Source organism: Lepidochelys kempii, chromosome 2 (genome assembly GCF_965140285.1).
Source record: "Lepidochelys kempii isolate rLepKem1 chromosome 2, rLepKem1.hap1, whole genome shotgun sequence".
Taxonomy (NCBI): Eukaryota; Metazoa; Chordata; order Testudines; family Cheloniidae; genus Lepidochelys; species Lepidochelys kempii.
This window is the reverse complement of record NC_136381.1, coordinates 41,077,780-41,099,164: the sequence shown is the minus strand read 5'-3', so window position 1 is coordinate 41,099,164 and position 21,385 is coordinate 41,077,780. Positions and strand designations below refer to the sequence as shown.

The following is a 21,385-nucleotide window of genomic DNA, read 5'->3' as shown; positions in this document are numbered from 1 at the left end:
TACTTTTTCTTTTGTAGAGAAGCAAAGTGTGTGTTGTAAATAATCTAAAAGGCTGACAAAGGAGGTGCTGTTGTCATCATGAATAGGTCGGAATATGAACAAGAGGCTGCTCGGCAGCTCTCCAACATTATTAAAGATCTACAACCTATCCTGAAGGATGACCCAACACTCTCACAAATCTTGGGAGACAGGCCAGTCCTTGCCTACAGACAGCCCCACAACCTGAAGCAAATACTCTCCAGCAACCACATACCACACAACAGAACCACTAACCCAGGAACCTATCCTTGCAACAAAGCCCGTTGCCAACTGTGCCCACATATCTATTCAGGGGACACCATCACAGGGCCTAATAACATCAGCCATGCTATCAGAGGCTCGTTCACCTGCACATCCACCAATGTGATATGTGCCAGCAATGCCCCTCTGCCATGTACATTGGTCAAACTGGACAGTCTCTACATAAAAGAATAAATGGACACAAATCAGATGTCAAGAATTATAACATTCATAAACCAGTTGGAGAACACTTCAATCTCTCTGGTCACGCGATTACAGACATGAAAGTTGCGATATTACAACAAAAAAACTTGAAAACCAGGCTCCAGCGAGAGACTGTTGAATTGGAATTCATTTGCAAATTGGATATAATTAACTTAGGTTACCTTGCATAATGACTTAGCCAGTCCCAGTCTCTATTCAAGTCTATTTCCCCTTGTTTTTTCCTACCCCCCCCCCGACGTTCTTGTTAAATCCTGGATTTGTGCTGGAAATGGCCCACCTTGATTATCATACACATTGTAAGGAATGTGATCACTTTAGATAAGCTATTACCAGCAGGAGAGTGGGGTGGGGGGAGAGAAAACCTTTTGTAGTGGTAAACACCCATTTTTTTATGCTTTGTGTGTATAAAAAGATCTTCTATACTTTCCACAGTATGCATCCGATGAAATGAGCTGTAGCTCACGAAAGCTTATGCTCAAATAAGTTGGTTAGTCTCTAAGGTGCCACAAGTACTACTTTTCTTTTTGCAAATACAGACTAACACGGCTGTTACTCTGAAACCTGTCATTACTCATTGTGTGATCTTGGTAAAGCCACTTAGCTTCTCTGTGCCTCAGCTCCTCCACTCGTAAAATGTAGAGCAGGGATTGGCAACCTTTGGCACGCGGCCTGTCAGGGAAAGCCGCTGGCGGGCCGGGACAGTTTGTTTACCTACAGCGTCCGCAGGTTCGGCCGATCACAGCTCCCACTGGCTACGCTTTGCCGTCCCTGGCTGCGGGAAGTGGCGTGGGCCGAGGGAGGTCCTGGCTGCCGCTTCCCACAGCCCACATTGGCCGGGGACGGCGAACTGCGGCCAGTGGGAGCTGCGATTGGCCGAACCTGTGGACGATGCAGATAAGCAAACCGTCCAGGCCCACCACTGGCTTTCCCTGATGGCCCACGTGCCAAAGGTTGCCAATCCCTGATGTAGAGCGTCCTTAGCTACCTCCTGGTCATGTTCTGGTTAAGTTCTATTAATTAATATGTGGATTAATGTCTGTAAAGTGCTTTGAGATCCTTGGATGAAAGGTGGTAGATAAATCTAATGTATTTTTCACTTCATTTGCTTATTCACCTTTTGCACTATATTATGCTTTGACAATGAGACTAGATTACTTCATGTAATGTTTTTTTCTAGTTAATTTTCATTTATTTTCACTTTGTGGTACAAGTAAAACACCAAGTTGCTACAATATTTGCAGGGAAGTATTAGGAATATTTTTTAATTGTTTCTATTGAAATATTTAAAATTTAGAAATATTTCTGTTGATGTTAAATTTTGAAAACCTTGATATTATAAAACCTATGTTTTGGTTCTGCAGTATGTGGAACTGACAGTGTCCTGGTAAGTGTAAAATGTCAAGTGCACACAGTTCTAGTGAGGATTTTATTCTGTAACCTAATGTAATCTTCTGCCTATTTGAAAGTTAAAACTAATTTTATGTTGAAGTGTAATGTAACTAAGGGTTCAATTCTGTAAACACACATGCCAGTAATTTTACTCCCATAAGTAACATGTTAACACGTGTGTTAATGTTTGCAGGATCAGACTCTGAAGAGCCAAATTTTGAAAAGAGACTAGTGATTTTGGATGCCTCCATCTTTGGTGTCCAACTTGAGACCCCTTTAAAAAGGCCTTATCTTCAGAAAGTGGTGATCACGCCCTTCTTGAAAACTACACCCCTTCAAGCTGACTCAAGTTGAACACACAAAGGCATGGGAAAATCATTAGTTGCATTTGTTTTGAAAATAGGGGCCATGACCAGAAAATACCCCTTCTCCTGGGAAAAAAAACAACTCTTTAAGAAATCTGTGCATGCCTTCTTACTGAGTTTGGCTTGTTATAGTTTTGTAATCAGATACCTAAAACCCCTCATTTCATGTCATCCTTCCCACTATACCTTGAATTACTTTGCAAACTACTGTGCACCTCAATATTTGACAATGCTCATTTGAATGAAAACATGAAACTGTTGTGGCTTTATGTGTATATATTTCTTTGTAATATACAATACTGTTTAAAACATTTGCAGTTTTTCTTTTAATTCACAATCACGCTTTTTTAAATTCACAAATTATTTTTATTTATTACTGTGAAGTTTTTCCAGTGAGAAGATAAAGCAGAAAACTTTTTGCTATTCTATTAAAGCCCAACTGTATAGTAATATGTATTTTATAATATTCTCAATCATTTGAAATATTAATAACTTATGTGAATCATAATAGTAAACCCCATGCAATATAACAAAATCATAATGTAATCAATGGTGATAACACTTCAGTAACCCTTTCAATACATTTAGCTAAAACCTGCAATCTAACTTTGTGACTACGAACCTTGCCAAGATCCACTTAATATATATAAAGAAAAATTGCATTATTGGTAGCCCAGTGCGTTGGTTCGGATTATAGTTTCCTATGCAAATGAGAGAGAGCATCCTTTGGATACCCTGTGTTTAGCAGGTTTTTTCCATATATGTTGTCACTTTCGATCCTTTATTCCTGCCACTCATCTACCTCAGTTGTCTTTCCTTGTACTCCTACTCACTTCAGCCAGGATGCAGGTGGCACTTTTTAGGGGACTGCCTCGCCTGAGTGCCCCAGGAGAAGTACTGTTTTCTCCCTGACTGCCTCTCACAGAGAACTGTTTTCCCTTCAAGGATATACCACAATGAATTTATCTCAAAAGCAACCAGACTCAAATAATCTGATTAAAAACAAGATTTATTACATTCTTCAGCCGTTCCCCTACATGTTTAAAATATTGCTTAATTCCGTTGACAACTCTCATCACCGCAATAATCATTTCACCAGAAAATGCAGTTTGTCATAATCTTGCAATTACTATATTAACGCATTTCCTCCATGAACTCCCTAAGGCTTCTTTCATCATAATACTTTTTGTGAGATAGTTAAATTCAATGTCTTGGCAAATTTAATCAGGTGATGATTAAATCGGCCTGGTAGATTGGTATTAATTTGATGGCTCATTCTGTGACTTTTTCAACTTTATGATAAAATGCCCATAGATATGATGCATAAAAGCAATTTTTTTCTATTTTCTTCTCCTAAACTTCATCTGGCTAGCAGACCCATAGCTTTATTTATCCTGTAATCCAATCACAGATGAAGGAGCCAGAACTGTTTAGTTTATGTTTACCATATTTCAGTGATTCCTTCCACATTAGTAGAGAAGTACATTTGAATGTATAGCCTGTGTTATAAGATAGACTAATATGTACAGTAGTTCAGTGTTAAAAATGTTGTGTATTTTAAGAAATTAAAACGCTTTTTCTTGTCATGTATGTGAAGTACGGTATGCTGTCAATGCCCTGGTCTTCACTGAGGTTAGCAGTGCTTAGATGGTAGCATTTAGGCAGGTGTCCCATCATTCTTTGAGGTATATGTTCTCGCCTCAATATGTCTGGTGTGCATGTTACCGCTGCCGTGCATATAACCTATCATTAACAGGAACTGTGTAGCTGCATCAAGGGGAGAATCCACCTAATGGCTGCTAATTCTATTGAATATGAAAATCTAGCTCAGTGGTTTGCGTTTTCAAGTGAAAGACATGGCACCTCATCTGTAAGCACCATTAGAAGCCACCTATGTGCATCTAGTGTGCCAGCTTTCTATCGCACAAAACCAAGCACCCTTGCCCCGCCCCCAACTCACTCCATCCCCCCTCCCTCCATCGCTCGCTCTCCCCCACCATCACTCACTGGGCTGGAGCTGGGGGTTGGGGTGTGGGCAGGGGTGAGGGCTCTGGCTTGGGGTGCAGGCTCTGGGGTGGGGCCAGTAATGAGAGGTTCAGGGTGTGAGAGGGAGCTCCAGAATGGGGCAGGGGGCCGGGGATGAGGGGTTTGGGGTGCAGGAGGGAGCTCCAGGCTGGGACCAAGGGGTTCAGAGTATGGAAAGGGGCTCAGGGCTGAGGCAGGGGGTTGGGGTGTGGGAAGGGGTGCGGGTTCTGGGAGAGAGTTTGGGTACGGGAGGGTCTCTGGGCTGGGGTGAGGGGTTGCGGTGCAGGAGGGGTTCGGGGTGTGGGCTCTGGGTGGCACTTACCTCAGGTGGCTCCCAGAAGCGGCTGCCATGTCCGGCTCCTTAGGCAGAGGGGTGAGGGGGCTCTGCGTGCTGCTCGCAGGCGCCACCCCCACAGCTCCCATTGGCTGCGGTTCCTGGCCAGTGGGAGCTGTGGAGCTGGCACTCGGTGTCCCCTTGCGCCTAGGAGCTGGACATGCTGGCTCCTCCCAGGAGCTGCGTGGAGCCAGGGCAGGCAGGGCACCTGCCTTAGCCCTGCTGCGCTGCCGACTGTGCTGACCAGAGCCACCAGGGTCCTTTTTCGACTGGAACTGGACACCTGGCAACCCTATGTGTATCCCAGGGTAGGATTTAACACTCAGTACACTGGCTGTATGCATATTTTTGCTGTAGAAATTGTTTCCTTGGTCAGTATCTGATCATCTGGGCCTGACTCAGACAACATTTACATATTCAATATGCTTTACTCATAGGAATGACAGATCTATTAAAAGAATAAGTTTTATACACAAATGTAAACTGTCTTACAGGTTGTAACTAGAGCTGAGTGAATAATTTGTTCAGGGGTTGAGCTGAAATTTAAAAAAACCTGATTTTGTTCAAGGCAAATGAGAGAACTGAAAAAAATCATTTAGGGTCAAATAAAATAGTTTGTTTAAACCAAAATTATTTGTTTCCAGATTTTTGGGTATTTTTCACTCTCTTTTGTTTTGTTTTTAAATTAGCTAAATATTAAAATAAAAATACATTTTTGATATGAAAAGTCCAAACATTATTTTTCAAAATGGCCAAGACACAACACTTCCAATTTTCCAAAATATATTTTTTAGGGCTGTCAAATGATTAAAAATATCGCAATTAATCATAAGATTATAAAAAAATAGTTGCAATTAATCACAGTTTTAATTGCACTGTTAAAAATAGAATACCAATTTAAATTTTTTATAAATATTTTTGGATTTTTTTTACATTTTCAAATATATTGATTTCAGTTATAACACAGAATACAAAGTGTGCAGCTCTCACTTAATATTTATTTTTATTACAAATATTTGCACTGTAAAAAAGGAATAGAAAAAACAGTATTTTTCAGTTCACCTCATACAAGTGCAATCTTTTTATTGTGTAAGTGCAATTTACAAATGTGGAATTATTTTTTCTTTTACATAATTGCACTCAAAAACAAAACAATCTAAAACTTGAGAGACTACAAGTCGAAGCATGAAGGGGAATACAAATGTTTAGCATATGTGGCATGTAAATACCTTGCAACGCCAGCTACAACAATGCCATGTGCAATGCCTGTTCTCACTTTCAGGTGAGATTGTAAATAAGAAGCGGGCAGCATTATCTCCCATAAATGTGAACAAGCTTGTTTGTCTGATAGATTGGCTGAACAAGAAGTAGGACTAAGTGGACTAGTAGGGGCTAAAGTTTTACATTGTTTTATATAATCATAATTATTTTTTAAGTCTAGTTAATTTGTTTTGAGTTAATCACTTGTGTTAACTGTGATTAATTAACAGCTCTAATTTTTTTCCTTCTTTGACCAAAACTATTTGCTGAATTGGACCGGAATTGGCAGATAGTTTTGGTGCCCTGAAAAGTGCATTTTTCAGCAAATTTACTATTCACCAAAAGCATTTCACCCCACTCTAGTTGTGACGTAATTGCACAAGTGCTGTCCTGGTTTAGTACTGATCTATTTTAAACACTTGTTCATTAATGTCATATTTTCTCTTTTCTTTTTAATTACAATAAATAAAAGCTACTTCAGATGAAAACTTTCCAACCACAGAGGAAAATGAAACTATACCTGACCAGACAAAGTTAGACCCAATGGAGGAGGTGGATCTCACATCTGAGGAGATAAACCCTAGTGAGAATCTTCCAGCAGAGGAGCCAGAAGTTTTGATTCCAGCACCAGCAGAATGTGTTAATTCTAACTATAAAAGAGTGGATCTGGACGGCACTCGACCACTGGCTGCAGAACCACTGGAGGACACTGGACCAGTGGCAGAGGGCACTGGGATACCGCCGCCTGCGGGACCGGCAGAGGGCACTGGGATACCGCCGCCTGCGGGACCGGCAGAGGGCACTGGGATACCGCCGCCTGCGGGACAGGCAGAGGGAAGTGTCAGCCCTGTAACAGAAATCATCAGGAAAGTACAAAGTAACGAAGAGGACCAACTCATTGAGGGTAATATTTGTGTTTTCGCAGATTCAGGAGACCAAATTCTGCCTTTAGAGACTTGTGTACAAGTCCTGTTGACTTCAATCAACACTGCACATGAGTGTGTGAGGGCAGAATTTAGTCCACAGAGTTCTTACACTGTATTATATGAAAGAATGTGGTTGGGAAAGTCTCATGCGCAGAAGTCAAAATTGTAATAAAGCCTCTCAGCACTATCCGTTGTTGACTGTGCTACTTCATTTCACACTCTGTGTTTTCTGGTTAGATAAAACATCCCTTAGACTCCTCATTTAAGTGCTGAGGGGTGTTTCTTTGTAAAATATTATTGCTCAATATCCACAAATGCCATATTATCCATTTTAGTATATAGCTGACGTAAATATTATTGTAGTGTTATCCTTGTGGGGGGAGTGGGATCTCGGCAAGCTATAGAAAGGAAGGGTCATTCCCTGTATAGTTTATTTGTAAAGCACCTATAGAGTGCTGGATGCAGTTATTCTAGAAGCATAAGTAACACAGGCATCAAGCTAACTGCATAGAAAGTCCTTTTACCTTGCAGGGAGTCAATGGGCCTCTTTGAGAGAGGGTAGCAGAAGTAGTCTTTGCTATGCTCAGTTATTATACTGTAGGGCATATTTCTCCCTGGTGTAATTCTGTTGGTGTTACCTGGTCTAATTCTATTGGAGTTACACCAGGATGCATTTGGCCTAATAATACAGAGTTCTGCTTTCTATTGTGGTGGTGTTCTACCAATTCAAAAAAACAGAAACAAGCTGTGGGGGGAGGAAATGGGCAGAAGGGCCATCTTATGAGGCTAGCTGCTAGACAAGCAGAAAAGTACAGGAGATATGAGTGTAAGAAAAGGAGGAGTATGGGGTAGGGTTTCTCAAAGAAGAGGAAAAGTAGATATCTGGGGAGGAAAATCATGTCAGAGAGTATTTGCAGTGCATCACAAAGGTGGAACATGCATTGAGGGCCTGGGGACCTCATGGAAGGGGGGAGTGCAAGATGCGGTAAGTTATCTCAGGAGAAGGCTGCTCAGTGAGTCAGAGATTCAAGGGAGTGTTTACACATGAGAGCAGAGTATCCCACGCATGGATTGGGTTTCTCACTGGCTGAGTGTACATGTAGTAGGTGCATGTCTAAGGGGAGTAGCTTAAATTAGGGATCAGGTGTCTCACAATAAGTGGCAATTACTCATTAAAGAATTGGACACTTTATGGAGAGGCGTTCCCTAGGGGAGCACAGATGGGTGAAGCACATAAGGCATGTGCTCTGTAGGAGAGCATGCCACCAACAGCCTCTCCCACTGCACATTCCTGCTGAAGAGGGGGAAAGGTCACTTCTTCAAGCAGAACTTAATGGCACATGCAGTCACTTGGATATGTAGCATCACCGTCCGTAAATGTATTGGCTCTCCTGAATCTGTGTTGTGAACCTGTACACCTCACATAGGGATATCTGAGGCACAGGAGCTGCCTTCTCCACTCTTACATATTCTTGTTTAAGAGAATTTGGAGTCTGTTTCTTCATGAGATGGTAATTTATTTCCATATCCATTAAATTACTAAAATAAAATACTTGTATTACATAAAAGCTATATGGCTGACTTGGTTAGTTTAGCTCAGTGGTTTGAGCATTGGCCTGCTAAACCCAGGGTTGTGAGTTCAATCCTTGAGGGGGCCATTTAGGGATCTGGGGCAAAAACTGGGGATTGGTCCTGCTTTGAGCAGGGGCTTGGACAAGATGATCTCCTGAGGTCCCTTCCAACCCTGATATTCTATGATTCTAAGAGTTTGATTACTTGATTATTCCATTAACTGGCCCTTATTAGCTTACTAGCATGATATTGGAAGCAGAACACTGTCTAGTAATCCATGTAGCATGGACCCTGTATTGGGACATCTTTGCAATCAAGAAACTGATTATTTGTCTGAAGGACAGATATGGGGGTTATTTTGACCATTTAGTCATTGTTGTTCCCCTTCATCTCACAGCAGGATTTCTTTTTGGACAAACTCTGTGTACAGTTTTGCTGATGTCTGTCTCAAAATGGTGCTATTCTGCATACAGTTAATTTGTGTGTGTGCTCGCACAGGGAGGAGGGTTCTTTCCATGAATTTAGCTATGATTGGGCTCCTCTATTTATTTACAGCATATTTTTTTATTTCCTTAATTCACTGATACTACTAAGAGGGATGACAGTGAGGGAAATCATTAGTTTTCTATTTCAACTGGAACTGCACGCTACCACTCTTTTCTGTTTGTGTTGTTGACTCTTCATAACAATATCTATATTAAAAGTTTACAATAAAAATCACAGTTACATAAGAAAACAAAATCAGTTTAAATATGAAATCAAGCCTCAGCTCAGAGTTCTATGAATGACAAGTGAAGCAGGAGCATTTTATGGATGTGAAACATGCACGTACCTCCACAATTGTAAGTTACATTTGAATGTCTCTTATCTATTGATTCATTTGGTTGTTGACCTATTGCTGTATCTATAAAAGCTATTGCAGGGGTGACAAAACCAGATCAGCCATGCAGAAAAGAGCTGGGGTATTTAATACTGGTTAAGGGTATCCTAATTTGATATCCATGGTTACTGTTTCCAGGTGAGACGGGAGAAAAAGTGGAAACTGAGAAGCACAGTGAGCTAGTAAGTGAGGGGACTGAAACAAAAGAAGAAAAAGAAACAGGAGAAGCTGTGGATGCTACAGCAGCAACAGAGATAGGTATGTTGACAGAGAAGTGAAGAACCATGTGTATTATAATTTAAGAGACAGAAAAGCTGTACAATGTTAATGAACATATCTTTCATTATCATTGCATTCTCAATTTGCAGCTGCTGCCTTCTGATTTTAACACAGGAGGCATAGTTATCTTAAAAGACATTGTTTTTTTGTTTGTTTTTGTTTTTTGGTAGTAATCAGGCGTAAGTTGTGCATTCTATCAGGTCTCATTTGTATAATGTTCCTATAATCAGTAAATCATTCCCTGTTTGGCAAAAATGGTAGACTTTCTCTAATGCACAGGTCTGGAAAATTAGATGTTTCATTAAGAGCATGAATCCCATAGTTACTATTTGCTAGACTTGTTCTTATGAATAGTTTATTATCACAACCTTGAGATTTCCTTTCCAAGATGATCCTTCATTTTAGATCCGCCTGCTCTTTGTTATTAGCAGCTGAATTCAGGAACCTAACACTAGGATAAGTGCAAATTCCAGAGTCAGTGCAATCATGTGGGTAAGTAGAAAGCATGAGCTGAAGAGAGAATGTTTAAAAACAAATGAAAAATAATAAATGTAGGGGAATAGGAACATCACTCCAGAAGAACTTAACTTTACACTCAAATTATACATCTTTAATTTCTGTCATCGCGCAGGCATTTCATGGGAGGTATTTCCTACCCCTTACTGTTAAACAGAGGGTCCCATATTAACTTTAATGGAAGCCAGTCACGTAGGGCCAGTTTTTTAGAGGTATTTAGTGCCTAAAGACACAGATACATTCCTAATGGGATTTTCAAAAGCACTTAAGTGCTTAACTCCCACTGATTTTTGAAAATCCCACGCCATGCCTGTCTGTATCTTTAGGTCGGGGGCAGGCAAACTTTTTGGCCTGAGGGCCACATTGAGTTTCCAAAATTGTATGGAGGGCCGGTTAGGGGAGGCTGTCTCCCCCCAAACAGCCAGGTGTGGCCTGGCCCCCGCCTCCTATTCTACCCCACACCCCTGCTTCTTGCCCCCTGATGGTGCCCCCCGGGACTCCTGCCCCATCCACCACCCCCTGCTTCCTGTCCCTGACAACCCCCGAACGCCCCATTCCTGACTGCCTCCCCAGGACCCCTGCCCCATCCAACCCCCCCAACCCCTATCCACACCCCCGAACTCCCCTGCCCTCTATCCAACCCCTCCCCCCACCCCCTTATCGCACACCCAGAGCACCGGGTCAAGCTGCGGCTCTGCAACTGCACTGCCCAGCTGCCCAGAGCATGGCGCGGTGCGCGGAGGGGAAGGGGGAACAGCAGAGGAGGGGCTGGGGGCTAGCATCCTGGGCCAGGCGCTCAGGGGCCGGGCAGGAGGGTCCCGCAGGCTGGATGTGGCCCACGGGCCGTAGTTTGCCCACCTCTGCTTTAGGTGCTTAAATACCTGTAAAAATATGGCTCTTGGGACCTGTTCCTGCAAATTCTTACACTCACAAATAGCTACTAGTCACATGAATAGTCCTGATCATTCTGATTGGGCTCACATGAATAAGAGCTACTTGTTTAAGAGCTGATGGATCAAACCCTAAGACCTTAGGAATATGCTAGTGAATATCTCTAAAAGCGGAAATCTATATGATCAAAAGGAGCCAGAGGACTCAGGAGTATAATTACCATTATCTTATGCCCCCATTCCGTATAACAGTGAAATAAAAGAAGAAAAATTCCAATAGCTGTTTTTTATAGTTAGCACCACAGTATAAAGGTGAGTTTATTGTCAACAAAAAGTGAGCTGTTGCTACTTTTCTGCATACCTTGCAGTATTTGTATTTCTATGCATAGCTCAGTCTGTCTGCGCTACTGTGGGGGAAAAAATGGTCATATGCACACTAGACAATAAATTATTCGTATTTTAAAGAGGGTGATTCTTGAAGCCTTTATTATGAGGTCATTGACTGTTCATCTGTAAGATAGTGTAGAGAAACTCAAATTGTGGGTGGTGTCCAAAATTAAGAACGAGTATTGGATAGTTTGGGAGTGTAGCTTCCTCTTGTGTACAAGCAATATCAATCTAAGGTACTTATATGCTCCTGGTACTGTATTACCTGAACATCTCTCACTCTCTTTGCAATACCCCCGTGAGGCAGGGAAATACCATTATCTCTATTTTACAGATGAGGAACTGAAGCAGAGAGACTAAGTGACTTGTCCAAGGTCACATACTAGGTGGTGCAGTAGGAAATTGGACTCAGATCTCCTGCTTCCTAGGTTAGCACCCTAACCACTGGATCATCCTGTCTCTGCACTATATTTTCAAGGTTCCTAGCTTCTTCAGTTTCCAAGTACAAATATTAGCATGGCCTAATCTTTCCCATAAAGCTGAAGTCACTTGGTCCTCCAGGCACAGAGGAGGAAAACAATTCTGTTTACTTCTCAGCATGCAGTTTAAGATTTTAAATCTGGTTGTTTTGATAAGAAAACGGGATTGCCTCAATTTGAGCTATGGTCTCGTTCTCTCAATTAAATTAAAAATGTAATATTGTTGCTACTGTGATTTTTCCAGAGGTATTTTTCTCATTCTGCATGTCCTGGTTTGGACTATTGTGCCAGGGCTTCTCCTTTTTATTCTCCTGGTTTTACCTTGTCTGACTGCCACTATATAGAACTGAGACCATGTAATAATTTAATTTTAAATTCACATGAAAATTCTAGCACCTTAAATAATAAACTGGTTAATGTCAGTGTGGTTTAAAATCTAGATCTGATCATGCAGAACAGCACTGATCCAGTCCTCCCGTATTGCTGCCTGCTGGTATTGTTGAGCACTTATTGTGATAATGTCCAGGAATGTGGTGTTTACTGGTCCCCCTTCGAAACAATAGAGAGTAGCCTCTGGGGGCTGAATAAGATGTCACTCACATCTGCAGCAAGTTCTGGATCATGCTTTAAGCATTTATGTGCATGGATTTGCTTCAGTTAAGTTTACTGTGACAAACCCATCTTGTACATTGCAGTGTTGCAGGATAATGAAAAGAGCTTTACACCAAGAGCGATAAATCCTGAAAGGCGCGTAGCGTAGTGGTTAAGAAGTTTGGTAAATGTGCATAAACATTGCCATTTGTTGCAGATTTGATATATAAGTGCTATTATGGAGGCAACTTCCAGCATAGGGCATTCCCTTCCTCTTCACACCTGTGTAATGTGATCTAGTACATTGTCAGTTTGTACAATGCCATAACATGCCAATTCATTTTTTTTAATAGCTAGGCTACTGTGTAAAACCAAAGCATTGAAACCATAAGAGTGGTGACTGCTGTAGTCTGGTGAATATGGCATCTGTGGTCAATGACAGCTTTGCCTCTAAAGATCCAGAAATGTTTTCTACTTCAAATATTTCACCTCTAAGGATAAGTTTTTGGACAAAGTGGCCAGAAGTTGACTTTCATGCTGTTCGTTTCAGCATAGCATTTCTTAGCTTTTTCAAAGCCTCATTGTCATTGGAGACAGTTCAATGAAGACCTCTGCTCAATGTGCAGCTGCAGTCAAAAAAGCAAACAATATGTTAGGATGCATAAGGAATGTGATGGTGAATGGTACAAAGAATATAATGCTGTTATATGAATCAGTGCATGGTGTGGCATTCTCTGGAATACTGTGTGTGGCACTGGTCACCTCATTTCAACAAGCATATTGCAGAATTGAGGGGATTCAGAGAAGGGTGACAGGAATCACCAGGGGCATTGAAAAATCTCCTATGAAGAGTTAGGGGTTGTTAGCTTAGCATACAAATAAGAGGGGACATGATGAAAGTTTATAAAATAATGAATGGTCTAGAAAAGGTTGAGTGAGAACATCTGTTATCCCTGTCTCATAACACAAAAGCAAGGGAATAGTCCATGAAATTAAAAGGTGGGAAATTCAAAACTGCTAAAAGGAAATACTTTGTCATACAATGTGTAATTAAACTGTGGAATTCACTGCCACAGGAAGTCACTGAGGCCAAGAATTTGGCAAGATTCAAAAAGAGATTAGACATTTATATGGTTATAATAAGCCAATGTCAGAGACAGGATACTGGACTAGATGACCATTGAGTCTGATGCAGTATGTGAATTCCTGTGTTCCTCTGCTAATTTTTAATAATTGCCTCCAGTTCTCTGGCCTGAGTAGCCACCAGTGTACATGACCAATGCCATTGTCTCAAAGGCATTAGCAACATGAAGTCCCAATATGTGACAGCAACTTCATAAATAGTTATAATGTCTTTAAAAATAAATTGTTTTTTAGAAAGATAAGGATAATTTTTTTTTTTTTGAGATCTAAAATAGCAAACTCAGATTGTGGTTGGTGCGGTACACAACAGCATACCCACACAGACTCTCCCTCGAGCTGCTCATTTGTGTTTAACCAGTGTCATTGGTTTGTTTATGGTCATCTGCATGGTCTGTCTCATGCAGTGATCTGAAAGCACCTTTCACATACATGGTCTTTCCCAATCTTTGCAGGAGGGTATTTGCTAGTAACAGCAGCAGTGCAACTAAAATTGAGAATGTAGGTGTGACGGGTTCGGTCACAGAGACCCCCTTGGGACTGTCACCTGACATGCTGGAATTACTTCTGAGCCCATTTTCCCTGCCAGCTTGGGACTCCAGAACCATGCCTTGTTGAGCCAGACACGCTAGCCTGCTGCAACACAGCCCAGGTCTGGTCCACGCCCCAAAGTTTTTAACCAAAAACTACTCAGCAGGTCACCTATCTCCAGCACCCAGACACCCAGTTCCTAATGGGATCCAAACCCCAAATAAATCAGTTTTACTCTGTATAAAGTTTATACAGGGTAAACTCATAAATTGTCCGCCCTCTATAACACTGATAGAGAGATATGCACAGCTGTTTGCTCCCCCAGGTATTAATCACTTACTCTGGGTTAATTAATAAACAAAAGTGATTTTATTAAGTATAAAAAGTAGGATTTAAGTGGATTCAAGTAGTAACACACAGAACAAAGTAAGTTACTAAGCAAAATAAAGCAAAAACACACAAGTCTAAGCCTAATACATTAAGAAACTGATTACAGGTAAAATCTTATCCTCAGAGATGGTTCACAGACTAGACTCCTTCCTAGTCTTGGCCTAATCCTTTCCCCTGGTACAGTGTTTGTTAGTTCCAGCAGACATCTTAGGTGGAAAGCAGGGGTGTTCTCATGATTGGCCACACCCTTTGTTCTGTTCCACTCCCTTTTATATCTTTCGCACAAGGCAGGAATCTTTTGTCTCTCTGGGTCCCCATCTCTCCTTCTAAATGGGAAAAATACCAGGTTTAAGATGGATTCCAGTATTAGGTGACACGTTCACATGTCCTGTGAGACCCCAGCCTCCATTCTTCCAGGGCTGGCCTGCACGCACCCAGGAAGGTTTGCAAGTAAACAGATCATTTACAACCAATTGTTCTAGTCAATGGGAGCTATCAAGCTTCCAAACCACCATTAATGGCCCACGCTTTGCCTAATTACAATAGGACCTCAGAGTTATATTTCATATTTCTAGCTTCAGATACAAGAATGATACATACAAATAGGAGGAATATATTCAGTAGATTATAAGCTTTGTAATGATACCTTACAAGAGACCTTTTGTGTAAAGCATATTTCAGTTACATCATATTCACAGCTTTAAGCATATTTCCATAAAACGTATGGAGTAGGTACCTGTGCAAAGAGGAGGGGGGATGGAGGAAGTGGGGATTGCTGAGGATGGATAGTGGTTTTCTCAGGCCCTCCCAAAAGATCCTTCCAAATATATTAGCAGAGGGGCAAACTATTCAGAACGTATTATTTAAAGGGGTTCTCAAGTTGAGAGTCTCCCTTTAATACATATCTTAATATTCAGTGCGTCACAAGGTAACTTTTTTTTTTATATATCTATTTCAGAGGCAACGAATAACGAGGAATGAGAGTCAGGTCTATTTGGACTTCCTGTTCTTGGTCCTATCAGCTGTTCAAATGAACGTTCTTTAATCTAATGGCTTTTGGGTGGGAATATCAGGATTTTAAAAAAGCTTTTATGGACTTCACTACAAGCATTAACAAGGGGCACCAGCAAAAAATTAAGTATTTTTCCTGAAGTCAAGTTGCCAAGACTTCAACAAGTAATTGAAATGTATGAACTTTTTACCTATCTGCCATAGAGTGCCTTCTATCCACTGCTAATAGAGTGGAAGGAATTGTCATATAAAACAGTATAACTGCTCGATTTTCATTTAAGAGTTTTACAGGTTAAAATGAGTAACTTAAAATCAATCTGAGGGACACTGTTATAATTGGTATCAACTAACATTATACAGGATGCAAAAGATATAGTACTGCATATTTTTTCAATGTTAGTGCTAGGTTGAGATCAGAAGCATAAGTCCAGTCCTGATCTCAAACCTGACACAGGTGAGTAGTCTCAATGAGTGCATGGACTACTCATGTTTATCAAGTTGCTCAAGTTCATAGATATATACAGGAATAGGACCTGAAAGCACCCATTTAACAGGACATGGCTAGATGCAACAATCAGTTTTTCAAGAAGATAAAGAATACATAGGATGTGACACCCTCTGATGTCTTTTGGTGACTTTAAAAAAAAAAAAGGGGGTTACTGATAGGATAGCAGTAGAACATACACTTGGTAACTATTGCAGCGGAAGAAAGCACACCTATGGAAGCGCAAAAGGAACTTAGCAATTGCTAAAACTCAGACAGATACAAATTATTAATAAAATTACATTTAGACACTGTATAGTTTCTAAAATATAAACTGAGGAAACTCCTTGCTCTCAAAGTACATGCATTCTAGCCACATTTTCCCGATAGTGTTATCTTTTAAAAAAAAAAAAAAAAAAAAAAAAAAAGTATACTGTGTGGATTCTTACTTGGTTTACAACATGCTAAATAGTTCTCCAGAAGCTGAATAATGAAGCCTTTCAACATAAACTTCCTGTGGAAACAAGCCTTGAAACAGCTGATTTCATGGATGTGATAGAGCACTGTTTCCCAAACTTGGGCCGAGGGACGTACCAGCCGCCGCTTCCTGCAGCCCCCATTGGCCTGCAGCGGCGAACCGCGGCCAGTGGGAGCCACGATCAACCGAACCTGCGGACGTGGCAGGTAAACAAATCGGCCCGGCCTGCCAGGGGCTTTCCCTTTTCCCTAGGGAGGTGGTAGAATCTCCTTCCTTAGAGGTTTTTAAGGTCAGGCTTGACAAAGCCCTGGCTGGGATGATTTAACTGGGAATTGGTCCTGCTTTGAGCAGGGGGTTGGACTAGATGACCTCCTGAGGTCCCTTCCAACCCTGATATTCTATGATTCTATGAACGAGTGGTGTCCCAAGTTTGAGAAACACTGTGATAGAGGATAAATCTGTCCTGATACTGAACAGGAAGAAAGGCACTACTGATTATCGCTGGGATTGTGTTTGCAAAACTCTTTGGCATAAGAGGTCAGAGGACTGCAGTCAGGAAAGAAAGGTGAAGTTTTTCAGAATGGGTGAGCACTTATTGGCTCCATTTAGGAGGTCTTCACATAAGTGATAAAGATAAACACAATTTCTAAAATACTTAGACAAAGTCTGCATTATATGTGCACATCTGACTCCAGTTGGCTTTGGTTTGTGCTAAATATTTAGATTTATATCCATTGCCTTTTCATTTCTCACTTCAGCTAATATTGGTCATGTTTACTGTGTTATTTCTTACAGTCTTCTATTTCTTAACGTCCTGTTCAGACTACTGAAATTTACTCTGTTTTAAGATAGGAAACAACACCAATTTTAGGTTGGAAGAACCCATTATCCTTATTTGCAGCCTACATGTTGTATCGAGTCACAGTTATTTTATGGGGTTCTATGTTCTTTGCAATTCAGTAGATGAAACAAATGTAATCAGTTCCATTTTCTGCTGAATATGCTGCTGTTTTAAAAATGCTGCAGCTTTTACAAAATACAGCTAAAATTCCTAGGACGTGGGGTTTTTTTTTCCCCCCCTGTAAAATTTCTGTGGTTGGATATTGCTGGGGCCTTTCTCTTCGTTCTCTAATATTGGGCTAAAATCAAATCAAAGCAACGGCCCTCGTTACTTTTTTCTGATATCCAGTTCCAATACTGGCACAGAATTATTAAACATTTAAAAGGGTTTAAATATACTAATCGTAGTTAAAAGTAGGCGTTCCAATCAGCAAGACCAGCAGTAATAGCAGCAGCAGTGGAGCTGCGTTAGTTTTTTAAATGTAACTTTATAACTAATTAAGGCAACCTAGAGACTGCACAAACAATCTCATTACCATGGCACAAACTGCATCTCAATGGCCGCTTCAAAGAAACAAGTGAAAACATCCATGTACGTCACACCACACAACTTTTTTGAAATCATTTAGCAATTTTTAATTGGAAGAAAAAGGATTCTGAGCCTGCCACTTTCTCAGCAATACTTGCCTTCCTCAAAGACAGGCACTTCCTTGTGTACCTCATGAGTACAGCTAGCATCGATGTTACTTCATCCCAGCCATCCTAAAAGCAAAAGAGCTTTTCTGACTGGATGTGGAAAACAGTAAACTGTCACAAAAACTATTTTTACTGTCTAAATTACTCTATCGCTACCTCCAGAATTAAACAATCACTAACATTCCAGTGTTAGTAATGCAATATTCTGTACGATACCAACGTATACACTGTTACCTTACAAGCATCTTTGCACGACTAAGACCCAGAGGGCCAAATTATGTCCTGACATATGCCTCTGCAATCACAGTGAAATCAAGGGGGTTGCTGAGGACAGAAATTGGTTCTTGTATCAAATAGGAATTGCACCATGTTAAAGGTTAACATTCATATTTGCAGGTGTGGTATGTTAACAAGGCCTACCTACGGCGTAATGCCTGTGTACCTTAAAGGAGATTTTTTTGTCTATTCAGTCTGAAAAGCCATTTTCAGAAACATTTGTAGAAAGAGCTAGTGTCAGGTCCTAGGAATTGGCATAAAATTGACTCACGCTGGCAGACGGATCTAATGGATCCTACTAGCTCCAACCAAGGGTTTGTGTATCATTTCATGCCAGAGGGAATGAGGGTCAGGGACAGGTCACCAAGGGTAACCTTAGGAATAGCCATGTTCATGAGCAAGATCTGGTAGGAAGATTGTTCATTTAGCCTCTTCCTGGGTGTCCTTTATTGTTAAGTTTGGACCTTATCCACTGTGTGCGCGCATGCACATACCATGTTAGGAACACAGTGACAATGCCCCCTGCTTACCCAACTATTTTGCAGTCTGCTTAGCCAGATTCAGATATTTCATATAATGTCTTTTCAAATAAATACGGTAGTTGCTGTTGATATCAAGAAGGGTGAGGTGCTCTAAACCAGGGGTTCTCAAACTTCATTGCACCGCAACCCACTTCTGACAACAAAAATTACTACATGACCCCAGGAGGGGGGACTGAAGCCTGAGCCTGCCCGAGCCCACTGTCCTGGGTGAAGGGACCAAAGCCCGAACCCCACCACCCCAGGCAGCGGGTGCAAAGCCGAAGCCTGAAGGCTTCAGCCCCAGGCAGGGGGCCTGTAACCTGAGCCCTGCCACCCAGGGCTGAAGCCCTAAGGCTTGGGCCTCAGGCCGTGGCGCTCAGGCTTCAGCCCCAGGTCCCAGCAAGTCTACGCCAGCCCTGGCGACCCCATTAAAACAGGGTAATGATCCACTTTGGGGTCTCAACCCACAGTTTGAGAACCACTGCTCTAAGCATATAGGTGCTCTCAGTTGAGGATTAGTTGGTAATTTTGACAAGGATGGTAGTTTTATTAAAGTTAGATGGTGTGTACGGATTTTTATTTCTGCTTTGTTCAATCTCTAGGGAAGTTAACTATTTGGGGGAAATATTAAAAACACATTGTAGCAGAAACTTACTTAAAATTTGTTTTACCTTCAAATTAATTTATTAGATAAGTAGGCTTGGCAGAATTTAATTTTTTTTAAATATAATTTTGACATTTATATTTTTATTTTTTAAATTTTCACAGTTGCAGGAAATTCAGACAATTATTTAATGACAGTAGATGTTGAGATTCAAAAAGTTAAAGCTTTATAATTGTTAAAACACAAATTGTCAACATCACAGGAAATATCCTAAAATCAAACTCTTAAGAAGTTCCCAGTAGCATTTTTTCTTACTTTGCCCAATCTGTAAATGTTCATTATCATTGATGGAAATATTTTCCCTTCAGTTTCTGTGTATACAGTGAAATTGACCTTTACTGACATTCACTAATAAAAATGGAATCCTCCCAAGCCTACAGATCGATCACATTTAAGCACTTTAAAAAAAAAAATGTACCTAGTGTTAAAATGGTAAATGATGTGTAATAACTGCATATCTCAAACTGAATTGTTAATATTATGCATGTTATGGCATCCATACCAGCAAAGCCCTTCTGTAAGTGCTCAACTTTAAGCACATTAATAATAATCCCATTGAAATCAATATGACTACTCCTGTGTTTATGTACTTTGCTGGATTAATGCCTAAAAATGACATATGCGTATGATACCCATTTTTCATATTGAAGAAGTTTGGATTAAAACATAATAGAAGTGTTCATGCTCTTTTTGCCTTCTTTAAAAATGAGGTAATGTTAAGTATATTGTAATTTAATTTTAAAAATAAAATGTTTAAACACATTCAGGACTGACTTTTTTTGAAGAACTACTTTAATAGTAAATCAAAATCTTTATTTTAAATTAGTTTTCTTTTACTATAGAGATACAAAGTCAGAGCCCAAATTTGTAATATGCTCTGCAAAGCTAGAACCTCTTTTGAGGGTTAAAAAAAAAAGTTATTTTCAACATTTGGATTTTTTCTCCCAGACTTCCTGTAAAAATGGTAATTCACCAAGTACATAAAAATACTTAACACATTTCTTACAAAGGATTTGACATGCATCATTACTGGCCTCTAAGTGCATATTCTTTCATGCAGCTACATCTTACATTTAAACCTTATATATTTATATGTATTTATATGCAACCTGGAGGTACCTCACTGCAGCAGCAAAATATATGGGTGTTCTACCTTGGCACAAGGTAGGTAGTGCCTTGACTGTCCAACTGGTTTGGAATGCTGTGTTCAAAAATAAGAGCTAAGGGACACACCATGGACACACCAAGAAAACAAGGTAAAAAGCAGAGTAGTGAACTTTAGCCTTGGATGATGTATAGAGTGCTTTTAACTTGTACACAGGTCTGCTATAAACATAGTTTTGGAGGTGTTGCTTGGAAGCACACCTACTGTGAAAGGTGAACATGCTATGAGATAAGAATTCCTTCCCGAAAGGAGGAGTATGTATGTCTCCTTTTTGTACTGTACTCTTTTGTCTTTAGGCAATAAAATTGGCTAAGTTTGGTTATTTTGTCTCTTGCACATTTTTCATAGTGAACCACAAATGTAGCCAAACACTGGGCTACATTTTAAGCAATAGTCCAATATGATTTGTTTTACTGATATAAAGTGCAGAGATACAGCATAACTGGATTAATGACAGTATCTAGTTACAGTCTGAATAGGATATTTAAAGGTGTTAAAAAAAAATCCACCACTCCTAAAGAGCTGATCTTAGTTGAAAGCACTTTCAACAGCTGTAATGCCATAATAGTAAAATAGGCATGGAACCTGTTGTCTCTGTTGTCATACAGGATTATTTTCATCTTCACCCATTATGGGATAGAATGGAAGCTTTTTCTCAATCTGAGCCTATAGCCATCAAAGCATTGTATGGGACAAACATTTGTTTACACAAGATTGATTACACCTACCATTTTCTCAGGACTATCATATTCCTTTCAGTTGTCCTTTGGAAAGCCTTTATGTTCGTAGACT

General features: G+C 40.5%; 1 protein-coding gene across 1 annotated transcript in view; it reads left to right on the top strand.

Annotated features, from left to right (window-relative positions):
* Positions 1–20,911, top strand: part of ERICH5 (glutamate rich 5) — a 30,044-nt gene extending 9,133 nt beyond the window's left edge. Inside the window, exons 2-4 of the mRNA XM_073330489.2 lie at positions 6,350–6,781; positions 9,394–9,513; positions 15,417–20,911. Of these exons, the coding sequence (XP_073186590.2) occupies positions 6,350–6,781; positions 9,394–9,513; positions 15,417–15,439 (575 nt within the window). The 3' untranslated portion in view covers positions 15,440–20,911. The remainder of the gene's footprint in view (positions 1–6,349; positions 6,782–9,393; positions 9,514–15,416) is intronic.
* Positions 20,912–21,385: the final 474 nt, after the last annotated feature.